The sequence below is a fragment of the Paroedura picta genome, chromosome 2 (genome assembly GCF_049243985.1).
Source record: "Paroedura picta isolate Pp20150507F chromosome 2, Ppicta_v3.0, whole genome shotgun sequence".
In the NCBI taxonomy this organism is placed as follows: Eukaryota; Metazoa; Chordata; class Lepidosauria; order Squamata; family Gekkonidae; genus Paroedura; species Paroedura picta.
Genome location: NC_135370.1, coordinates 10,686,281 through 10,710,608, shown reverse-complemented (window position 1 = coordinate 10,710,608; position 24,328 = coordinate 10,686,281). Strand labels below are relative to the sequence as shown.

General features: G+C 44.8%; 2 protein-coding genes across 10 annotated transcripts in view; both read right to left on the bottom strand.

The window, feature by feature from the left end:
* Positions 1 to 24,328, bottom strand: part of ANKRD44 (ankyrin repeat domain 44) — a 158,726-nt gene that overhangs the window by 79,270 nt on the left and 55,128 nt on the right. For all 9 annotated transcript variants that reach the window (XR_013227993.1, XM_077319352.1, XM_077319358.1 and 6 more), the window contains exons 4-5: positions 7,466 to 7,536; positions 1,327 to 1,527 (exon numbers count right to left, since the gene is read on the bottom strand). Coding sequence is in view for 8 of the 9 variants with exons in the window: in XM_077319352.1 (XP_077175467.1) it covers positions 1,327 to 1,527; positions 7,466 to 7,536 (272 nt within the window). In the remaining variant the exon portion in view is untranslated. The remainder of the gene's footprint in view (positions 1 to 1,326; positions 1,528 to 7,465; positions 7,537 to 24,328) is intronic.
* LOC143829062 (ATP synthase F(0) complex subunit C3, mitochondrial-like) lies at positions 6,131 to 6,802 on the bottom strand. Its single transcript, XM_077319351.1, has one exon. It carries the CDS (start codon positions 6,690 to 6,692, stop codon positions 6,261 to 6,263), a length of 432 nt encoding a protein of 143 aa, XP_077175466.1. The 5' UTR covers positions 6,693 to 6,802; the 3' UTR covers positions 6,131 to 6,260.

The window sequence follows — 24,328 nt, the reverse complement described above, 5'->3', positions numbered from 1 at the left end:
CCTGAGATGTGATGAGACCAGCCTAAGCTGAGCCACCGGAGGCAAGAAATATCACTATCACTATCATCATGAAACATTATAAAGTTGAAGTTTCGTGCAGAAAACTCACACCTTATCTGATTGTGCCACAAGTAGGGAGAGAGCACTCGGCCAATAAGGGCCAATCCAATCAAACTGCATGCAGACAACTCACTCCCTACCTGATTGGCCTTCTCTGGGGGGGGGGGGGTGCCGCCAATAAAGAGAGAGCACTTTTCCAATGAGGGGCTTATCTGTCCTCTTCTTCCTCTTCCTGCTACTTGCTGGGTGGAAGAGGTGTTGGCTTCTCTGAAAGGCCCAGCTGCTGATAAGTTGCCCCACTCTCAACCTCTTCCCACCCTCCATCTCCCCAAGGCAACAGAGGGATGCCAGCTGTTTCCTTTGCCTCCTGTGTTAGTCTCAGGTTTCAGCTCTTTGCTGGAACAAAACACAGATGAGCTGCCAGGAAGGCAGAGAGAATCAATATTTCAAAAACAGAATGCCAAGGGACAGACAGAACGCAATGCATGTCTTAACTCAGTCCAGTGAGTCAAGGATTCGTTCAGGCAGTCCAAGGGTATCTGCAGAAGGAGCAGTTTTACAACCCAGTCTTCCCAGCCTCAAGTTAATATAGGCTGTCAGCAGCCTCTCAGTTCTCACTTTGTGACAACTCACAATCTTCTGCAGTCAGCAGTGCCTTGCTAACACGGTAAGCCAGACATCTCTCAGGGATCTATACTTCACCCCCACCCTTTTCAAAGAACGTATTTTATCCACTGCTAGCCACTCTCCATGCTGACAGCAATCTGTGTTGTTGGCTTCACAACTGGAGACATTTGTTTGACCTTCATTCTCAAATATTCCATGGTAATAATGTGGTGCCTCATTCTGTAAAATCACTTCTCCCACACAGAGGACAATTCCTGTCTTTCGGGATTCCATGCCTCCGGTGGTAGAAAGTGCCATCCAGCCACAGCTGACAGAGTGGCCTTGTAGGGCTTTCAAGGCAAGAAGCAAACAGAGGTGGTTGGCCATTACCTGGCTTTGCATGGCAACCCTGGATTCCCTTGGAGGCCTCCCATCCAAGAACTAACCTGACACGGGGATTCAACAAATGTGACCCTCAGAAGGCATGGGATTAGTTGGTGTCTGTCATATCTTTCTACAGCCTCCTGCAAAACTGGACTGACAATTCTGGCAGCGGATCAGGGCTAATACCAAGCCTGTCTCTCCAGGAAACGTCTGGGGGTGTTCCTGTCAATGAGCAATGTTCCAGGTCCACAACAACCATGCTATGATGGCACTCACTTCAGCATGGCCGTTCAGGGCTGCATGGTGCAGTGCAGTCCGGCCCCCTCGGTCAGAGACGTTGACACTGCTCAGAAGTGGAATGATCACTTCGGCACACTTGACAGCTTTATTTGCAGCGGCGACATGCAGGGGTGTCTGCCAGTTCTTGTCCCGGGCGTTGACATCAGCTGAATGCTTGATCAATACTTGCACAGCTTCCTGCAAAGACAGTTCAGATAAATAGCCCAAATGAATTGAACATGCACACTGGTGTTCGTTCTCTGTAGAACAGACCTGGTATTAAGGACACACATAAGACTCGTCAGTGATAGCACGCCATCAATTCCGCCCGTCCCACCTATGGACAAGCTGGCTACTCTGGCCTTCACACTGCCCTGCTGCTGGCATGAACCAGCATGGCGGATTTGAGTTACCTGCTGAACGTTCCAGCTTGGAAGGCCAGGATGCACAATGGCATTCATTGCCTGGCAGCCAGTTCAGACTTCTAGGGCAAGAAATTTGGAGGAAGGTTTCAAGGTTTCCATCCAGTGCAGTTAGACTGATTGATTGACACTTATAGAATCAAAGCATCATCTAGTCCAGCCCCTGCACAATGCAGGAACTCACAGCTACCTGCCCACCCACTGTGACCCCAATTTCATGCCCCAGTTATTTCCCCACCCACCAAAAAACTCCAAAATCCAGCCTGGCCTGGAGGAAATTCACCTCCCATCCCGGAGTGGTGATCAGCAATCCCCTGGGTATGCAAAGAAGGGCCTCAAGAAAACCAATGGTATATTGCTTCCTGCCCACCCACCCACTGACCATCTGCCTAAGTTCATCATTACAGTTTGGTTTCATTTTTTTTTAGAGTTGCTAGACATTCACCAGAAGGGCCTCAGGGTTATTTCCACAGGCGAAGGGGATTTCCAGTTGCAGAACAGGACTTCCCTACCTCCTTCCTCTTTCTATAGCCCCAAATACACCCTAAAATGCTGCTCCAGGGGGGGGTGAAGAGTCAGAGAGCTGATGTGAGAGGGGGGAATTGCTGAAATCCCTCCACTGGATCCAACAAATATGAACATCAGAGGATCCCTGCTGGATCAGATGCGTAGTCTAGCATCCTGTCTCTCACAGAGACCAACCAGTTCCTCCGGATGGTCAACATCATGGCACAGAGTCAGAGGCCATCCCCTGACATTCTCCTGGCTCTGGGATTCAGAGGATTCGTGCCTCTGAACATGTGCCTCCCCTCAGTTACCATGGCTAGTAGCCATTGACAGACTTCTTCTCCACTAATCTACCTAATCCACTTTGAGAGCTGTTTATTCCCGTGGCCATCACTGCATCCTCTGGCAGCGAATGCCACATTTTAATCACTCTACGTAAAGTAGTATTTCCTTTTGTCCATCCTGAACCTACTGCCCATCAGCTTCCCACTGCTACAAGCCCCCACTTGGCCATGGAACACACTGAGCAGTTTGCATTTAACAGGACTGCCTGGGCGAATGTTCCTGCCACACTTCTGGGAGAAGGTTTCCAGGCTTAGCTTTAAAAGAGCTTGGAGATGTGCATTTTTTTTAAAGCGATAGACCAATCAATTCTCAACCCTCCATCTTCTAGAGCAACAATTAAAACAGGTTCTAAACCCAAGGGTACCATGAACAAGAAGCCATAAATTCAAAAGAACAGAATGAAAACGGTAAAGCATTTGTTAATAAAATTTCAAAGTTTCTCGATGACAAAGACATAAGGTTAGAGGCAAAGCCCGTTGTACCCGGGAATGAAATGGGCCCTGGCACAGACACCTGCACTGTAACCTTCCTGGCTTCTGGCCCTCCTCCCCCGCCCGCTCCCCACTCAATCTTGAGATCCAGTGTGGGGAAGGGGTTGAAGTGTAGAAGACTGTAATCGTAAGAGCTAGGTTTGATTCCTGACTCCTCCCCCATATGCAGCCAGCTGCCAACTTCCAGGTGTGGGCCAGGAAACCTTCAGGATGATGAAAGAGAGAAAAACAGGATGAAAGAGAGAGAGAGAGAGAGAGAGAGAGAGAGAGGAAGGAAGGAAGGAAGGAAGGAAGGAAGGAAGGAAGGAAGGAAGGAAGGAAGGAAGGAAGGAAGGAAGGAAGGAAGGAAGGAAGGAAGGAAGGAAGGAAGGAAGGAAGGAAGGGAGTAGGGAAAGAAGGCATCAGTTCTCTTGGAGAAAACAGCTGCTTTGGAGGGCAAATGACCCTCCTACCCCCCATCTTCATACAAAGGTGTCTATATACATCACAACTGTCCCCACCTTCCCATCAAACCTCACAACTTCCCAAGGCCAGGCCATGGAAGGGTGGGCTGCCACCTTTCTACCCCATTTCCAAAGGGCTGGGCCAGGTAGGGAAGGCTGCATCCTTCCCATCCATCCCCATCACCCAAAGGGCAGGCTGGGCCAGGCAGGCTGTGAGGGGAGGGGTTGCCTCCTTCCCACCCTCACCCCCACATCACCCAAAGGCCAAGCTTGGTGGGAAAGGCCACAGAGAGAGGTGGATCTGCAGGCAACTTCTGCTTTATAATGCTTAGTGAGTGGATGGGCTGCCAGCATCAGTGAGACCAACCCCATGCCCATCAGATCCCTGCCCTAAATGGCTCCTCAAAAAGAGCAATGAGAAGATGGGAGACCCCCCCTCAGGAGATAATCAACCTTTCCCTTTCAACAGGAGAATTCCCAGGGGAGCAGAAGGAAGCTGTGGTTTGGCCCTGGCTGAAAAAAAACCATCTCTGCATCCATGGGATCCAACCTACAACCGCCCTTTTTCACACTTGGTGTTTCTGGGGAAATTCATGCTATTTACGTCATCTGGATCCTGCCCTTCTCCACAATGGGGACCCCAAGCAAACTAAAGCCTTCTCCTTGGCTTCAATTTATCCTCACAACAACCCTGGAAAGTAGGTCAGACCGAGAGTTTTTGACTAGCCCCCGAGTTCACCCTACAAGATTCCACATCACGAGTAGGGATTTGAACTCAGGTCTCCTAGATACTAGTCTGACATTCTTAATCACTCCACCACACTGGCTCCATCCTTTGGGTTCATTCCTCTGATCATTTATGGAGTTCACCACAGGCTGACTCATGCAAGTCCCTACCCCAGAGTGGATTGATGCTTTTTGGGTCTCTCCTGCTCTCGAGAAGAACCTGGGAGAAACAGATCTGCGTACAGCAGGTTGCTCAATCAGTGGGTGGTTGGCTGACAGCCTAGTCATGACTCCTGAGCCAATCTTTTAATAGTGCTTCCAAATAAAAGTGTTGGTCGCACAGCTCTTAATACAGACTTATGTTGCCTACAAGACACCGGATTCCCTCTCCAGTTTCCTGCCTCTCTGCATAGAGCTCTGCTAGGCATTTGGCTGAATTCCCAGTCTGGGAAAATTATCCCAATGATCCACCAACACCCCTGCGGCTATACTGTGTCCATGTACACTCCCGTTTTTCTAGTCTTCCAACAATACAAGCATTTTGCACCATGATCCTCCCTCAGTTCCTCATGAAGAACCATCTCTTAAACCTCGATCACTTTGATCTCTCCCCAATGACTCTGTGCTGTCTCCCCTGCAAAGATTTCTTTGAAGGTTGTGGACAGATGTTCTGTCAAGCAACAACCCTCCCCCCCCCCATTGCCACCACCTCTTCCTCTTCCTGACTTCCCACAATGTTTAAGTCAGTGGGAACATGTGACTTCTGGGCAGGACATTCTGCACTTCCCCTTCTTGGCAAGGGGCTTCTAGGGAAGTGGCTGCAAGGGCAGGAGATCTCTTGGTGGGCTTTTCCGCAATCTCATTTTTGTCACTTGTGTGCCCATATTGCATGAGAGGGAGGGGGGTGTTTGTTGTCCAGCATGCTTTGCTTTCTCTAGCAGCTTTCCTACTAAATTGCAGGATCTCTGGCTTATTTTCTTGCTCTTTTACAGCATGTTTACAGTGCTGCAATATCGAAGGCACCATCAAAAGACATGCAGAGCAAAAGATGCAAAACATGCAGTCAACAACACACACACCCAAGTATAGGCACACAAGCAACGAATTGGGGTCACTGTAGTGGGCAGGTAGCTGGACTAGATGATCCTCAAGATCCCTTTTAACTCTATGATTCTAAGGTGCCACGGGACTCAAACGTTGTTCTATTGCAGGGGTAGTCAAACTGTGGCCCTCCAGATTTGCTGGCAGGGGCTCATGGGAACTGTAGTCCATGGACATCTGGAGGGCCGCAGTTTGACTACCCCTGTTCTATTGCTTAAGACCAACATGGCTGCCCATGTGAATCAATCCAATGAGGATAAGAAGGTGTGATATGTGTGATGAGTAAACTACACATGACAGCGTAAGTGATAACGATTGACTTGTGGGCTACAGCAGGGGGCCATGTTTAGGGATCCTCAATAAGTTACAACACCTTCTATGTATCTGCTCCTGACAGAGCTTAAGGTTGGACTTTGGCCTGTTCTGAATTCTCTATGATGGCAAGTGAGTTTTCTGTTTGCATGTTTGCACAGAGGATGTTTCGTATGGAACGTGCAACTTTCCCTCTTAAAGACCCTGTGATCTGGACACTGTACTTCTTTTAATACACCCCAAAATCCTGTTTCTCTTTTAAGCTACCAAGTCACACTGCTGGCTCATGTTTAGTATCTAAGACTCCCAGATCCTTTTCACACATGCTACTGCCAAGAGAAATCTCGCCCATCCTATAGTGATGCATATGAGTTTTCCCACCTAGATGAAAAACTTTTCATTTATCACTATTGAAATTCATTTAATTCATTTTAGCCCAGTTTTTTTTTCCGGGTTTAAACTCGTTACCATCTTTAATTAAACTGCTTTGGAAGTAGCATACGTTTCCATGATACACAATTTCCGAGCCCGAGTACACAGAATCACATTTGTAGTTCACTAATCCCAGAGAGGCGCAGTTCTCTTCACATGGCGAACAGGATCAGGAAAGCCACCATCAGACAGAAGAGACCCATAGCTTCAGACAGGGCAAATCCCAAAATCGCGTACGAGAATAACTGCTGCTTCAGGGAAGGATTTCTGGCATAACCTATGATTAGACTCCCAAAGACTGTTCCAATACCAGCACCAGAACCCGCCACTCCTACTGTGGCAGCACCAGCACCAATAAATTTGGCAGCCGTATCTATGTCCCTGCTGACTGCACTGGTTTGAAACTTCCGTAGTGCTAATTGGCTGCCGGTATCCTGAGGTCCAGGAAGGAAAGTCGTGTTGACCTCGCCAGTCCTGCTTTCCGGCCTAGACAGCACCGAGGCAGAAATTGGTCTGTACAGGATTCTTGACCCCGCATGAATCAATGCAGGCGAGCCGGCCGCGAGCTTGACACAGGCGAACATGGTTGGAGCGGTTGCTGCTGGCTGCTGCCGGGCGGCTAACGGGGCGGCCGCGGAGCTGTGCGGATGCGGGCTGGGCCTCCTGGCGCGCCGGCAGCGGTAGAGGTCGAAGGGACTGATTTTAGCCCAGTTTTCTAGCCCATGGGTAGTCAACCTGTGGTCCTCCAGATGTTCATGGACTATAATTCCCATGAGCCCCTGCCAGCATTTGCTGGCGGGGGGTCATGGGTACTGTAGTCCATGAACATCTGGAGGACCACAGGTTGACTACCCCTGTTCTAGCCTGTCGATCATCTTGTATCCTCAATCTGTCTTCTGCTACACCTCCCAGTTTAGTGCCGTTTGCAAATTTAATAAGTACCCCCTCTTTTCCTTCATCCAAATCATTTATTAATATGTTGAACAACACGGAGCCCAGGACAGATACCTGGGGCACTCCACTCCTCACTCCTCTCCAAGAAGATGAAGAACCATTTACAAGCTGGCTACTGTTCAACAGCAGCCAGATAGGATTCATGAGGCTTTTCTTTCTGCCAAGTGGGATGGTGACAACTTTGAGCAACATGTGCGTCTCAAATTAAATATGCAGTCTTTACTTTTGGTTCATGATTTCATTACTTTGGTGAAATTTAAACTGTATTGCAACTAGCTGCTAGAACACAGATGTGGGATAAGTGGCTGCAATCTTAGCTGCCCAGAAATGACTTTTTACTTGTCCAGGGAATTATACAACACCATATGGCACAAGGTCACGACGCCTTGGACATATCACTCACTTCGCTCCTTGAAGCAACCGCTCGGTGGAGAGGGGTCAGCCACATGTTGTCCTTGGCGTTGACTCGAGCTCCTGCGAATCAAAAGCATACGTCTTAAGATGGTGTCCGAAATATTTGGTGAATAAGATTCCTTTACACAGAAATAGGCTGGTTTGATGATGTTATCGATAACAATCTTGTGAGCCATCGCAGGCCAGCTGGTCTGGGAGCCGCAGCAAATAAATTTTAAAACAAACAGGTAGGTAGGTAGGTGGGCAGGTAGGTGGGCAGTTGGGAAGACAAGAAAGGAAGGAAGGAAGGAAGGAAGGAAGGAAGGAAGGAAGGAAGGAAGGAAGAAAGAAAGAAAGAAAGAAAGAAAGAAAGAAAGAAAGAAAGAAAGAAAGAAAGAAAGAAAGAAAGAAAGAAAGAAAGAAAGAAGTGAGTCTACATAAGCTGACCAGAGCATAATCTCCAGCAGCCTTGGAATTTTTTAAGGCAAAGTCTCTTTCCCAACTTTTATACGGCACCTTCCTGGGAGCTTCAAATATAAGCATCACCCATTGGGAGAGAGTCCAAAAAAAAACTTTTTAGGATGATTCTCCAGTTTCCTAAATGTGCACCAAATTTTTGGAAACCGGAATGCAAATTTTTGGAAACCGGAATACAACTGGAAACCGGAATGCAAGAAATAAAAGGTAAGACCGGTATCTTATCAGTTACCCCCTGATTAAAATTAAACGGCAATACCAAGAGCCTTTCATCACGTATATTAAGTGACAATTTTCCATTACTTTGGTTAAAACTATATGGCTCAAGATAGCACAACTTGGGTTATCGGAACCACTGTTACTCGATTTACATCATGATCAAGCTAAGTCTATACTTAAACAAGGGGTAGTCAAACTGCGGCCCTCGAGATGTCCATGGACTACAATTCCCATGAGTCTCTGCCAGCGAATGCTGGCAGAATCCCAGACTTCCTGCTTTCAGATACAGACTTGCCCCAGCTCCATATCTCGCTACTTCAGACATTAATAAACAGATGCTCAGCCCATGGCCATCCTGGAAGGCTGGTCTAGGAAAATCCCCTTTTCACAGAGATTCTGTGGCCAGTTAGAAACAAGCAAACACGGGTGGCTACGCTGTTCCATCTGGAATGCTGTAATAAGCATTTTAATCCAGCCAATTCCAGACAGAGATCCAAATTCCCTTCAAAGGATAAAGTTAAGAATCTTCTTAATGATGAAAATCAACAAACAACTCTTTGTACTGCTAAATTTTGTGCAGCTGCCATTAAACTGCGTTGTGTACATGTAGGACAGAAAGTTTCCTCCTTGATTTAACCAAATGCTGGAATGCCTGTTTTCAACAATGGGTTTTAATCATAAATTTTATATGCTTGACCGTAAATACCCTTTTCGTATTTAAATCTCTCTCTTTTTTTTATTCATCTGATATTTTAATTGTGTATTTAAACTGTGGTCTGAATGGCCATAAATAAAATTTGACTTTGACCGGAACATAACATCTCGGATTACCCTCCAGACTCAAACATCTTACGGCCCAATTGTCAACCAGGGCCCATTCTGCACACATAGGATAATGCACTTTCAATGTGCTTTGGCAGCTGGATTTTAGAAAAACGACTTCTAAAGTGCATTTAAAGTGCATTATCTATTGTGTGCAGAATAGGCCCAGGTTGGAAGCAAAGTTAAAAGTTTCTTGAATGACAGCTAAATTGTTTCTCCCCAGATTAGGACTTTCTTCTAAATGCAAACAGATACGTAAAAGGGCACAAAGAAGTATTTGGAACAGGAACCAGAAACTCCCACAGTTTCAAGGGCATTTAAAAAGCAAGGAAAGCGCCGCATTCAAATAAGCGCAGGCCGCTTCTGCAGTTGGCTATCAAGGATTCATCTGGTATACTAGAAAGAAATCTAGTTCTCCACTGGATGATCTGCTGCAGGAAAACAAGAAGGTGCCTCATACTTAATCCATCAAGGTCAGTAATGTCTACCCAGAATGGCAGCAGTTCTCCTGGGGCTCCGGCAGAAAAATGTCTTGCTCGTCACCCCTAAAGTGGCAGGGATTGGACTGGGAACCTTCTGCATGCCAAACAGATGCTCTACCACTGAGCCATGCCTTATTTTAGAGGAAAGAAGATACTTTCCTCTCCAAAATCAAGATGGCTTACAGTGAAAGAAACAAAACGCTTCCCATTCAGCAGAAGGGATGCTTTGGATCCAGTCCCTTGATGCTGGAAATTAGGCCAATGGTGGCTCCAAGGTTGTCAGCTTCTAGGCATAATACTGTGCAGTCCCCGCACCATGAAAGATTCTTCTCACCCTTTCCAATACAGTCTTTAAAAGGATCAAACAGAACAAGGAAGAATTGCTAATCTCCTCCCCACCACCCCACATACATATGTGTGGTATACATGTGTGGTATATAAGGGCGGTATAGAAATCAAATAAATAAATATTGATAGAGTAGATAGGAAGGGTGAAAGTAAGCTTGTAATATAAGGGCGGTATAGAAATCAAATAAATAAATATTGATAGAGTAGATAGGAAGGGTGAAAGTAAGCTTGTAATATTGAACAAGTTCCTTTTCACCCAAAGAGTAATTAACAGGTAGAATTCACTTCCACAGGAAGTGGTGGCGGCTACAAGCATAGAGAGCTTTCAAGAGGGGACTGGAGAAACATATTGAGTAGAGGTCCAGCAGTGGCTATTGGCCGCAAGGTAGAAATGGAACATTCTGTCTGGAGCAATGATGCTCTGTATTCTTGGCAATTGGGGGCAACAGAGAAAGGGCTGCTGGAGTTCTGTTCCATTGGTGGACCTCCTGAGGACATCTGGATTCTGGCCACTGTGTGAAAGAGAGTGTTGGACTGGATGGGCCATTGGCCTCATCCAGTATGGCTTCTCTTCTGTTCTTATGTCTGGGGCAGTGAGGCTGTGTATTCCTGGTCCTTGGGAAGCAATAGTGGGAGGGCTTCTGGAGTTCTGGATCCACTGGTGGATCTCCTGATGGCCCCTAGGTTATGACACAGAGTGTCAGACTGGATGGGCCACTGACCTGTTCCAACATGGCTTCTCTTATGTTCTTATATGGTGGCAGCTTCAACAACTGAAACAGAGGTCCATCAGTAGCTCCTAGCCTCAAGATAGTTACCTTCATGGACCTTTGATATTAATAGACCCAAGTCATATGGCTTAAAATATAAGGTATAAAATGAAAGGTAGTGTGTTGAAGACTGTTAGTATCCTTGAAAAAACCAATTAAGTTCACTGATGAAGTAAAATACGAAAACGAGGTTTTATACCGAGGAACTCATTCTATTGTTTGAATAAAGGTTTTGCCATCACCAGCTTGCAAATTTCTTTTTCTTGTCTACTCATCTTCGGCTGACGGGTCGTCTCTGATTTTATGATCTTAGGCAGATTGTGAGTGGGTGGGCAGGAAGGGATGTGCCAGTGTTTGTCTCTTGTGGCCCTTCCTTGCATATCCAGATAATTGCTGATCATCACTGTGGGATGGGAAGAGAATCTCCCCCATGCCAGGCTAGATTTTGGAGGTCTTTGGTGAGAGAAGATCACTTGGGCATGAAATTGGGGTCACTGTAGGTGGGCAGGTAGTTGTGAGATCCTGCAATGTGCAGAGGGTTGGATGAGATGACTTTGGAGGTCCCTTCCAACTCTATGACTGTAAGTTCTGGCCCTGCTGGTAGACCTCCTGATGACACCTGGGTTTTGGCTACTGCATGAAACAGTGTGTTAGACTGGATAGGCCACTGGCCTGATTCAACATGGCTTCTATTTTGTTTTTGTGTTATGTTCTAATTGAGCAAAATGGACTGACCAAGGGAGCTCTAACTCTCAAAAGCTTCTCCCCCCAGAAACTACTAGACTCCAATCTAAGTGTTACTTTTTCGGCTTAACGTAGTGTCATGTGTCTCCCACCACCCCCTAGGGCAGGGGTAGTCAAACTGCGGCCCTCCAGATGTCCATGGACTACAATTCCCAGGAGTCCCTGCCAGCCTCTGCAACCATGGACATCTGGAGGGCCGCAGTTTGACTACCCCTGCCCTAGGGGGACCATACTAGGAAAGAATGCAAATTACTTTCACTCTTGATTGGATAACATTCTATTTCATTTTATTGGATTTTCACAAAAGGTTGAAATGTTGCTGGGAACTGAATATTCCTTCGTCAGATCATCGAGATAAGCCCCCTAGGGCAGGGGTAGTCAACCTGTGATCCTCCAGATGTTCATGAACTACAATTCCCATGAGCCCCTGCCAGCAAACGCTGGCAGGGGCTCATGGGAATTGTAGTTCATGAACATCTGGAGGACCACAGGTTGACTACCCCTGCCCTAGGGAACAGTCAGCAATCTGAACCATTTCTCCTCCTAGAAGTCTGCTTATGTTTTTCACTGATCCACTCCAGTTCCCAAAACAGCCACGAAATGCTACCGTGTTATCAGTTCCATCGTATTTTGATTTCCGCAGCCTCTGCCTCTTTTTCACTAAGATATTTACCTAAGAGAGAAAACGACCTCTATCTGCTGCACATGGACTTGTAAAGCAGTTCTTCAGAAACCACAAGACATAATTCAGTTCTGTACAAGATCAGTTACTTCCTTTTCTCTGTTTCTCTTTCAAGTGGGGTCACAAACACAACAGATGTAACATTAGAACTTGGGGCCTAACAAAACACCGGCATTGTTACAGATTGCCTCTTTTACCATGGAGATCTTTTTTTTTACATTCCTCAATACCACTAAACTGAGGTGTGACAACATCCTTTTCTTGGACCCAAGTGTGATGAAAGAGGGCAGGGAACTAAGACACACAACTTTGTATTTGTTAACAAGCAAATGAACTTTATTAAATAGGTGGATGTTCTTAAATGCATGAAGTTTCTATAGATTATTATGAAGCAGACTTAGTTCCACAGAGAGGTGTCCTTTTTGTCCTCTGGGAAGCTTCTCAGCCTTGAAGGGATTCCCTTGTGTGAATACAGATCTCTCAAGGGTAGAGAATGGTCCTCTCCCAGACACTTCTCTCTTTCTTCAAGCCCCTGAATTCAGCTGCTACTCAGCTCTCTTAGAACCTAGGCTAGGAAGGCTTCTTTCCCCAGAAGACTCTTCCCCTACTAGGCACCAGAGTTAGGATTTCTTCCCCCAAACTCCTTCCCACCCTGCCCCTTTGTTATTCTCCAGAGCTGTTCCTAGAACATGACTGTCCTCCCCTGAATCCAGATTCTCCAACCCCCCCAAGCTCTCCTGCTTGGGTGTCCTTTCCTAGACTGACTCACCTCAGGCTCCTTTCAGATGGACACCAAAATCACTAGCCTCCCCCCCCCCCCCCCCCGCATCAGTTCAGGACACTGACTGAGCCTGGCATTAACTCTTATGACTTATGCACAGAAACAAAGAAACATTGCATGTATTTATTTATTTGTTTCTATTGGATTGATTTCATCCCTCTGGGGCGACAGAAAACAACTCTGCTCCATTCTCGACATGACTTGAAAATGTAGTACTTGAAAATGGTGATCCTATCACTGCTTAGTAGTTTTCTCTCCAGGCTACACAGACCAAGCTCCCTTGACAGGTTTGCTCTTGCAGGCCCTTCTTTCAAGGAATGAGAATGAGAAATACTAAAAATATTTCTGAAATATACATACCAATCCTTAACAGAAATTTGGGCATCAAGCTGAAGCTGAGGCTCACCAAAACCAGAGGAAATGAGATGCCAAAAGCATGTCTTGTTTTTCTCTGTAACCGTCTTACTTAATTCTTGCCATAATTGTTTTGAATAATCCAGTTTCTTTTGCTTAAGAAGATTTTTATAATTACATATGAGTGAGTTAAGAGAAGAAACTAAGATACTGGTCTTTGAACGGCAAACCTTTTTTGGATATGATAGAAGTTCCTTCCTGGCCATCTTACATTCAGCGTCAAATCATCCTTTGTGAGGATATGATCAATTATTTAAAGGTTTGTCATTGGAAAAGAAAGGTTTAAGAAAATAAACTATGACCCTGAGGTGCTGAATAAAGTTCCTATCTGGATTAAATCACAACAGCTAGCCCACCCCCCTCCATCAGAGCGCGTGATAATCTTTAACCACTCCTGCAGTTATAAAATAAAGGGCTATTGGGGAGGAGTTAGGGCGGGCTCTGTCCGTGATAAAAACTCGGAGGGGCCCCTCCAAGTGCCACTCAAGGGCCAAGCAGCCAACGGGGAGGTGCGCAAAGCGCCTTCCTATTGGCCCCTCACAAGGGCAGACCAAATTTCCATTCACCCAGCCCAGTCTGGCTGCCAGTCTGCTCCTGACCACCGCAGTAGGGCTGTCAAGGGGGATGAGAACAGAGGCTGTGCCAGCCCTTTTTGCCCCAAGGCTGTCCTAATTCTCATGTCCAACTGTAAATTGCCTGACAGAGCTGGCAGGAGGTCCCCCCCCCCTTCAGGCATGCTGCGAAGGAGCCTCTGACAGGCCACAACCCCACACAACACACACATTCAACCCCATGCCCTTACAGACTGGACAACTCCTCCCCTTCCTCTTCCCACTGCCAAGCTCTAGCGCCTGTTGTATTCTTGGATACAACGGGCTTTGCCCCTAGTGTCACATAAAGCTGTTCTGACCACTTGATTCTAGCTCCGGGGAAACAACTTTCTATTATATTAGGGATAAAATTCATAGAAATGCTGGGCTGGAAATTTAAAAGAAGTCTCAATGGGAAGTGGCCATTTTCAAATAATCCAACATGATTTAAGAGTGAGGATGAAGCAGCTATATAGTACTTGGGCCACAAGAAGACAAAAACATAAACGAGCCACCTGACCCATCATATTTTGTTCCATGTAAAATACATACATTAAAATCAGAAGTCAGTTCAAGCAGTCTTAATCCTGGCCTATCGATAACTCTTTGAAGCTCGATCTAAGATACAAGCAGTAGTTGCAATCTGTTTTTTATGCCCTAACAAAGAGTCAGAAAGCCCAGGGCCAATCCTGGCATTAAAATCTCCGCAGAGTACTAAACTGGCAAGAAACCGAGAAGTTAGACTTTCCAAAGTATCTGTTAATAGATCCCAACTGTTTTCACCATCTAGGGAAGCCAGAAATTTAGGAGGGATATAAACTTAAAAAAATAAGAAGGGGCTTAAGTAAGTAAATATGTAAGGCCTGGCATTCATGAGAGCGTTTAATGTCTAAAACTTGAATACTGAATTGCAAATTGACATTAATACAAATCACCAAGCCACCGTGACCTAACCTTTAAAATTTACTTTGATAGCTGGAATTGTATATAATCGAAAGCCTTGAAGGTTACTGAGACCAGACTCTTGCATCCAAGTCTTCTGCAAATAAAGAATCTAAAATGTACCCAATAATAATAATAAATTGGGTCATTTTGTTTGTTACCTCATCCACCTAAATTACATAAGACATTTAACTGTCAATCTGTTTTTTTTAACAACAACAGGACTTTAATAGCATATAAAAGTACAATATAAGGAGGGAAAGTGCAAAAGGATCCACTGCTATACAGGGAAAACAAAGGCAGAGATCATGATTTAGAGCAGTGGTCCCCAACCCCCGGTCAACCTAGCTGACTGCGGGATCTGTTGAAATCTCCCATATAGAACAGCAGAAGGTAGAGCATTAGTTCTAGCTAACATGAATGCTCTACGCTGTTGTGGGATGATTAGATGGTAGAAATCTGCAGCTAGGGGCTGAGAGCTTGGTGACATCCCCAAGCTCAATGGGGAACAAACATTTCTAGCTTTATTGCTAAGTACCTGCAGTTCTATGTCTAACAGTCTGTGTTTAATTGAATCAAATGCAGACTTTTCAGATACCAGATACAAGATTCCTATAGATTTAATTTCCCCCTCAGTGTGTCTTAACCAAGTAGATGACTCATGTTCACATAGCATAAGGCAAATTAGACTGTTGGGGTCAGATCTAAAATGAATGCGAAGCCAGAACTTGATTGTTAACAACCATGCTCTGGTTTCCAACAGTCTTTGGCTGGTTTCTAGACATATACCTACATAAGAGACACAGTTCAGGGCCCCAAGGATTTTACGAAGGAAGACAGATTGGAGACTTTCGACTGCTTGGTTAAAAGCGTTGATCCAAATAGGGATGCCATAGAGCATTTGGGCACTTAGTTTCCCACTGAATACTTCGAGGGCTGCTGGCACGTACTGGTTACCACTGGTGGAGAAGAAACATGCAATTGCCAGGGAACTAGTTTTTGCAGGAGTGATTGCATATTTCCTCTGTGCTGTTTTTTAATCTTTTCCATAGTCCATAAAAATACAACCATTTTTAAATAATTTGAGGGTTCATAGTTTTGTATATTAACTAGAGTATATTAAAAGCATGCCTACTGGATGGGGGATACGCTTCTAGGTAACACTGTTACACTATGTGTGAACGAGACCTTGGAGTACTTGTGGATTGTAAACTAAACATGAGCAGGCAGTGTGATGCAGCGGTAAAAAAGGCAAATAGCATTTTGGGCTGTATCAACAGAGGCATCACATCAAAATCACAAGATGTCATAGTCCCATTGTATACGGCACTGGTCAGACCACACCTGGAGTACTGTGTGCAGTTCTGGAGGCCTCACTTCAAGAAGGACGTAGATAAAATTGAAAGGGTACAGAGGAGAGCAACGAAGATGATCTGGGGCCAAGGGACCAAGCCCTATGAAGATAGGTTGAGGGACTTGGGAATGTTCAGCCTGGAGAAAAGGAGGTTGAGAGGGGACATGATAGCCCTCTTTAAGTATTTGAAAGGTTGTTACTTGGAGGAGGGCAGGATGCTGTTTCTGTTGGCTGCAGAGGAGAGGACACGCAGTAATGGGTTTAAACTTCAAGTACAACGATATAGGCTAGATATCAGGAAAAAAAATTTCACAGTCAGAGCAGTTCAGCAGTGGAATAGGCTGTCTAAGGAGGTGGTGAGCTTCCCCTCACTGGCAGTCTTCAAGCAAAGGTTGGATACACACTTTTCTTGGATGCTTTAGGATGCTTTGGGCTGATCCTGCGTTGAGCAGGGGGTTGGACTAGATGGCCTGTATGGCCCCTTCCAACTCTATGATTCTATGATTCTATGAGGGTCTTTTCTTATTGTATTGTCCTTTATTGCAGTTATCTTGCTGGCCACGTGTTTGTCAGGCTCTTACTGCCAAGTTGTTGGTCCTAGCTCTTGAGTTTCAATGCTGACTGAGAGAAATTGAGAAGCTTAGGATCTTGGATGGAAACACATGTGGAATTGTCAGATAGGGATGGAGTTTGAGTATGACTCTAAGCTGCTGGTCCTTTTATGGATCCCAACAGGCAGCATCGTAACAGATCCAGCCTGTCTATAATGTTCTTTTGATCCTGTATTGGTAAAGCTGAGAAAGAGGTTATCAGGTCTTTTTCAACTGAGTTTGCAAGTGAAGGACACTTGGAGATATGAAGGGAATTTACAAGGGATTCACGCAGGTCAATCAAATCAGGATGAGAGATATTAACGGAGGTATACTTGCATGTGGGGTTATCATCTGGCTGAGTTTTGGATTGTTGGAATTTTGAAACCAAAGAAGTTTGTATCATATTGGTAAAAGGACACAATGGAAAAATTCCTCTAGAATTTAAGATAGGAGTAAAGATAGAATTTTAGAGATGACAAATGAGAGTGGTTAAGTAGTTCTATAGAATTCAAGTCCATAATTCCAATTTGGTTTCCAAAGAGGGCTTTGAGATGTCGTTTAACCAAGGTTTTAGTTCCCCAGGAAGGCAGATGTCTATTGTACTTACATAAAGTCAGGCACTGTGTGAGGCTGGAGTAAACGATAGAATTGGCCTGTTTCTTGGTTTGATGTGAAGATCTGTTTACATACAGATCTGTTTACATTCCTTGTCTGTTTTAGCTACGTTTCTACTTATGGGTGCAGTTACTGCTTGAATGGTCAAACTTAGCTGTTATTAACTTCAAACTGTTGTAAATAAATTTCACAGATCCTGCTGTCAGCTGACATAGCTCTTTTATATCACTTTTGGTCTTTCTCGTTATGTTTTAAAGGTAAAGGTAAAGGTATCCCCTGTGCAAGCACCAGGTCATGTCTGACCCTTGGGGTGACGCCCTCCAGCGTTTTCATGGCAGACGCAATACTGGGTGGTTTGCCAGTGCCTTCTCCAGTCATTACCATTTTACCCCCCAGCAGCCAAGAAATGTCTATTCGGCCAGAATGTTCCTGCAAATTTAAACAAAATGGTCTTCTTATTATCGTATACCAATCCCTAATCAGTTATAGTGTATCATTATTTGCATTAGCAGCAAGGAAATTCGAGCCAAATTATTCTATCAGAGAATTAGAGACCTGAATTCTTACTGTATTTTGTTACACACTTATTGTATATACCGATTGTTTTATCTGATATTATGATATTGCTTGGCATTGTAATGTTCTTTAGCCGGAAACAATAAGGTCTACTCATTAATTCAATTAAGCAATGCTAGCGTTAAACTCAAATACTTTGGCCACCTCATGAGACGGAAGGTCTCCCTGGAGAAGAGCCTAATGCTGGGAGCGATTGAGGGCAAAAGAAGAAGGGGACGACAGAGAATGAGGTGGCTGGATAGAGTCACTGAAGCAGTTGGTGCAAACTTAAATGGACTCCGGGGAATGGTAGAGGACAGGAAGGCCTGGAGGATCATTGTCCATGGGGTTGCAATGGGTCGGACACGACTTTGCACCTAACAACAACAACAAGCTATGAGCTAGAAGAGAGCTCCAGTCCAAAAGGCACCACACCATGTTAGCAAGATAGTTGCTGATTGCAGAAGACTGTGTGTCATCGCAAAGTGAGAACTGAGAGGCTGCTGACAGCCTATATTTATTTGAGGCTTGGAGGCCTGGTTTGTGGAACTGCTCCTCCTGCTGCTGCCCTTGGACTGCCTGAACGAACCCTTGACTCATTGGATTGAGTTAAGACATTCATTGCATTCTGTCTGTCCCTTGGCCTTCTGTTTTTGAAACATTGATTCTCTCTGCCTTCCTGGCAGCTTGTCTATGCTTCCTTTCTGAGAGCTGAAACCTGAGACCAACACGGGAGGCAAAGGAAACAGCTGGCTTCTCTCCCTTGCCTGGGGGAGATGGAGGGTGGGAAGAGGCTGAAGATGGGGCAACTTACGAGCAGCAGGGCCTTTCAGAGAGGCCAGCATCTCTTCCACCTGTAAAGCAGCAGGAAGAGGAAGAAGAGGACAAGCCCTACAATTGGCCCTCATAGGAAGAGTGTTCTCTCCCTATTGGCAGTATACCCCCAGGGAGGGCCAATCAGGTAGGGCGTGAGCTGTCTGCACGCAACATCAACTTTATAATGTATAGTTATAGTGATGATATAACATTATTTTTATAGCCCACTGTTCCCTGGTTGGCTCAGGGCAATGTTCTCACTTTGTATTCCTCAGTCACTGCAGGAACACAACATGCCCAAGTTATAGATCTGGGCAGCAGCCTCAGTAATGATGCTTCAAAGGTTTCAAGGAGAGAATAGCCAGTAAACAGACAAGAGGGGGGAAAGAGTATGGCCTTGTCTGGAACAGAAGCTAATGAAACAGGTCCTTTTTCATATTCCTTGCTCACAGACACACACACACCCACATGCACACACACACACAAAACAACCTTTATTTGGCATAATAAAGGAACAATGGAATTAGTAGAACCATTGCAAACATATAAAAGCCATAAGACGGCAATAAAATTAATAGAACCATTATGCTAAGATGTAAAAATCAAAAAAGTAAATAAATCTCAACTTTGAAGGTTAACTGCATGTTAACCTAATATCCTAATGCATATCCTAATGGCAGCTGACAAGAACATCGTCACCCCCTCAATCAATACAGGGTTCTGGTTATCCTTTAAAAACAATACTTTAGCCTGGTCAGAAGACCTGGCACACCTAGTTAAAAAGAATAAAAATTTAACTCCAACCCCTCCATAAAATGGATAATACAACAAAACATGCAAAACAGATTCAATACAGTTCAGTTCACATGGACAGATTCTATTTTCATAGGGAACTTTATTGTATCTCCCAGTCAGCAAGGCAGAGGGTTAAACATTTAACCTCACTAGCATATTAGCCCTTCTCCATTGTGGATTAATTAATTGATAAAAATACAGGGCTATACACTCCAAACTAGGCCGAATTCCTGTACTAAGTGGAGAGCATGCTTTATCAGCTGCACTAGTTGATTCTTGTAGTTCAATATCCAGAATTCTGTACTTGATTTTCCTATAAGCAGACCGGGATGTTTCCAAATATAGTCCAAAGATATTTAAATAGTTCTAACTAATTCCAATGTTCAACCATTTCTATGCAAGTAGATCGATTTTCTGTGAGCATTAAATGTGTAAGCCTCCTTGTTTCCAAACTAAAAAGCAAGTGAAGCCAAAATTTAATGGTTATCAACCAGGCTTTAGTAGCCAAATGTTAAGTTCCAGGCATAACATTGCGTATGGTACACAGTTTAATTAATAGAATTCAGAGATTACTGTAGTGACAATCAACTAAAAATAAACTTTGAAAAAATGAAGATCATGGTATTTGCAAAGACCCAATATAAGTTTCCCTGGATAATAAATGGTAAACATATAGAACAGGTCAATCACTACAAGTATTTAGGCATAAACTTTTCTTATAATAACAGTTGGGCCAACCATAGAGAAAAAACAATCAAATCTACAAAAGGCCAGTTGTCCCTTTTAGCCAAGTTTTATCATCAAAAAGGCAACAAAAACCTTCAAGCAGCCATTAAAATCTACAATGCCAAAATAATTCCTCAGATTCTTTATGAAATCCCAATATGGATGGATGCATTTAACAATAAATTAGAGAACATCCAATCTTTCTTTTTCAGAAATTTGCTAGGAGTCCCAAACTGTGTGGCCAATCATACACTTGTCGCAGAACTTGGCCAACAGAGTCTAGAAGCCCGGGCTTGGTTTCAGTCCTTTAAATACTGGTTAAAAATTCATTTCCATGCCCCAAAGGGTAGTTTGTTAATTAACCTTTTGAGTGGCCCTTATTCTTTCAGCTGGCTGGGCAAAATGTCAAAGAAACTTAAAATTATGGGTCTGGACATCTCAAACCTTAGCATGCAAGACGAAAGGACGATACTAAAACTAATATCACAGAGACTAGAAGATCAGGATACCCAGATTCTGGGCTCCTCTAACAACAGTGTATGTTCTCCCCACTTCTGGGATATTCCTTTAACTTACAAATCCATGCCCATGTATCTCCAAATTTTGGAGACACACCAGTTAAGAAGAGCATTTTTAGTAGCTCGCTTAAACATCTTTCCCTCAAATGTCACCCGAGGTAGATTTTTGAAGATCCCTCCTCAGGAGAGATACTGTTTACATGGATGTCGTGTCCCTGACACACTGTACCATATACTTCTGGTGTGTCCTAAGTTTGATGTATATCGTCGCCCATTAGCTAATTATCTGAAGAAATTGAAATTCAGTTGTGTTAATGAGAATCACTGGATTAAAATTATACTAAATGTGAGGGACTCAGCAATTATTATAAAAGTAGCAAAGTTTTTACAGGCAATTTTAAATGAAAATCTTTTACGATAGATTTTACATCTGGAACGGTTTGAAATTTTCGTTTTATGCTTTGCAATTTTATGCCAGTAAAGGTACTCTGAATCTGAATCTGGTACACAGTTTGGAACACCTAAAATCTTTTGAAGAAAATTGGATTGCACCTCTTCAAGATCTTGATTGAGTGCACTGATCCGTATTGGAATTCCATATAGCAGCTGAGGACAGGACTTCGCTAGAAACCCTTAATGCTGTGGGCACATATTGATCTCCTTTTGAATAGAAAAACCGGACTACTGCCTGAGCACTAGTTTTTGCAGTGTTTATAATATATTTCCTATGTGTAGCCCAGGATAGGTTATACTGGAAATAAAGCCCAAGATACTTAAAGTGTTTAACTTGCTCCAGCATGTTAACCTCTATAATCCAAGTTTGGGGTTTCCGAGCCTTGGGAAAAACTAATATCTTAGATTTTTCATAATTCAATAGCAGCTTGTTTTCTTTGCAATAATCTAAGCATCCATAAAGCAAGTGTTTCATGCCAAGGCACGAGCAAGAGAGTAAAACAGCATCATCAGCGTACACAAGAGCAGGGAACGCCCATCAATGCTGGACAGGGTAGGAACAAGGTAATTAAAAAAAAGATTGAAGACAAAAGAAGCCAAAACACAGCCTTGCTTTATACCTTTGTTGGTTGTAATTTTAGGTGTCACATTTCTAAGCCAGGTGTATCTAACCTGACAGCTGGCTTGGGAATGTAGCTTCCTTAATAAATATAAAAGTCTGCCACACCAAAGGTGACGCATTAAGATGAACACTCTGTTTGCAGTTCCACCCACAGAGAAGTCTTCAGTGAGCCAACACACACCAGGTACAAGTGAAACCAGGGATGGATCTCTGAAATGGCATTTAAAAGCAATCAGGATCCCTTTTCAGACTCCCTTGTAAACGGCTAATTTTTAAGACATGAAGGTGTCACTGAAGTATCTCAGGGAAGGCCTGGGGCTTGGAGGGAGACCACCTACCTGTGTTGCAGAAGGTCCCAGGTTACATCCCTGGCATCTCCCGCTAAAAGGTCCAAGTGATTGGCAAGGTGAAAGACTCTGTCTGAGACCCCAGAGAATCACTGCTAGTCTCCATATAGACAATGCTGACTTTGATGGACCAAAGGGGTGACTCAGTAGAGGTAGCTGGGAAGGGGCTGTGGCTCAGTAGAAGAGCCTTAGCTTGCCACGCAGAAGGTCCAGGGTTCAATTCCTGGCTGCATCTCCAGTTCAAAGGATCAGGGACCTGGAGAGCCACTGACAGTCTGAGTAGGCAAGACAGACTTTGATGTGCCAAGGGAAGGAATGATTCAGCTTAAAGCAGTCTCACATGATCATGAGAAAAATGCTCCCCACATACTGTAGGCATATTTAAATAGTCACAGGCAAGGCTGGTATCTGCTGTGCTAGAAATCTGTCAGTTTCTCAGCTGGGACAGCTGCCCAGGTCCCATTCTTGTGGGCCATCTCCTTGCCTGCCTCATGACTCATCCTCCCACCTGAACACCCTGCTCTGTGCCACTGGAGAAGGATGGGGGTGGGCCACTGTATATGGCTGGTAGCAGAGCCACTGGAGCACTTGAAACCCAGGGAGAGCACAGATGGATGTGAAGGAATGTAAGGAGGCATGTGGAATTCCTTGCCACAGGAAGTGAAGGCATCTACAAGCATAGGCAATTGCAAGAGGGGACTGGAGGAACATATGGAGTATTGTTCTCTCACTGGCTAAGCCACAAGGTATGGACGGACGAGTGTGTCTGGTATAATGGGGCAATGGAAGGGGAACAGTGGGAGGGCTTCTGGAGTTCTGGCCCCACTGGTAGACCTCCTGATGGCCACCTGGGTTGTATTTATTTATGTATTACATTTTGGTCACTGTGTGACAGAAAGTTGGACTTGATGAGCCTCCTGGCCTTATCCAACAAGACTTCTCTTGTAGTCTTGCATCTGGGGCAGTGACGCTATGTAATCTTGGTGCTTGGGGGGGGGGCAAGCATGGGAGGGCTTCTGGAGCTGCAGTCCCATTGGTGGACCTCTTGATAACCACTGGGTTTTGGCCACTGTGTTTAACACAGTATTGGACTGGATGGGCTGCTGGTCTGATCCAACGTAGTTTCTCTTATATTCTTATGTCTGGGGCAGTGGTGCTCTCTATTCTTGGTGCTTGCGGGGCAAGACTAGGGGGGCTTCTGCCTTGTGGCCCCTGCTGGTGGACTCCTGATGGCTCCTGGGTTTTGGCCACTGTGTGACACAGAGTGTTGAACTGAATGGGCCACTGGCCTGATCCAACATGGCTTCTCTTATATTGATATATGTGTGAGTGCGAAGCCCTCTCCCCCCACCGAAACTCTCTGCCTGGGGCTTCCCAAAATCTGTAACCAACCGTGACCCTGTGTATTACAAAGTGCTGGTATTTTCAACTGGAAAAAAATTCATTCCCATTTTAGGTAATGACAACACAGAGGCTGAAGTCCAAGACACACACAAAGACTAGCACATGTGGTTTCCTGTTAGCCAAGCACGAGGCTAGCAGTGTGAGTGCTCACAGTTTTCAACAGCACTGGCTTTGGTCATGGTGTTAGTGTGGAACGAACAGCCTCACTAGGCCAGAAATCTGTCAGTTCCAACGCTGGCCCCTTGGTCTGTTCATCCAAGTGAACACTTGTGTTGAAAGAAAAATGGGCTAGAAAGATCTGTTCTCCTGGGCAAAATGGATGCTCTGGAGCAGGGGAAGTCAACCTGTGGTCCTCCAGATGTCTCATGGGAATTGTAGTCCATGGACATTTGGAGGACCACAGGTTGACTACCCCTGCTCTGGAGCACTGACTCTCTATCATTGTTGGAGCAGCTTCCCAGGAAGAAAGGCTGAAGAAGTTGGGACTTTGGAAAAGAGACAATTATGGGGGAACAAATTGTGCATGGGGTGGAGAGTTGACAAAGAGAATACTCCCCCTTCCAAAATATTAGGACTCGAGAACAATCACTGGAGTTACTGAAAAGGGTCCTTCTCCCCTGGAGTAAGGAGGATATCTGCAAGGATGGGTTTTTCCTTCAGCTGCTCAGAGGCAGGGTTTAATTTTAAAATGTCCTCCTTCTGCTTCCTGTCCTGTGAGCTGCATTACATCCCCGGTCTGGGCACTCCGAGAGCCATATAGCAGAATAACTGAAACTAGAACCTATTAACCTTAAACAAATTAAT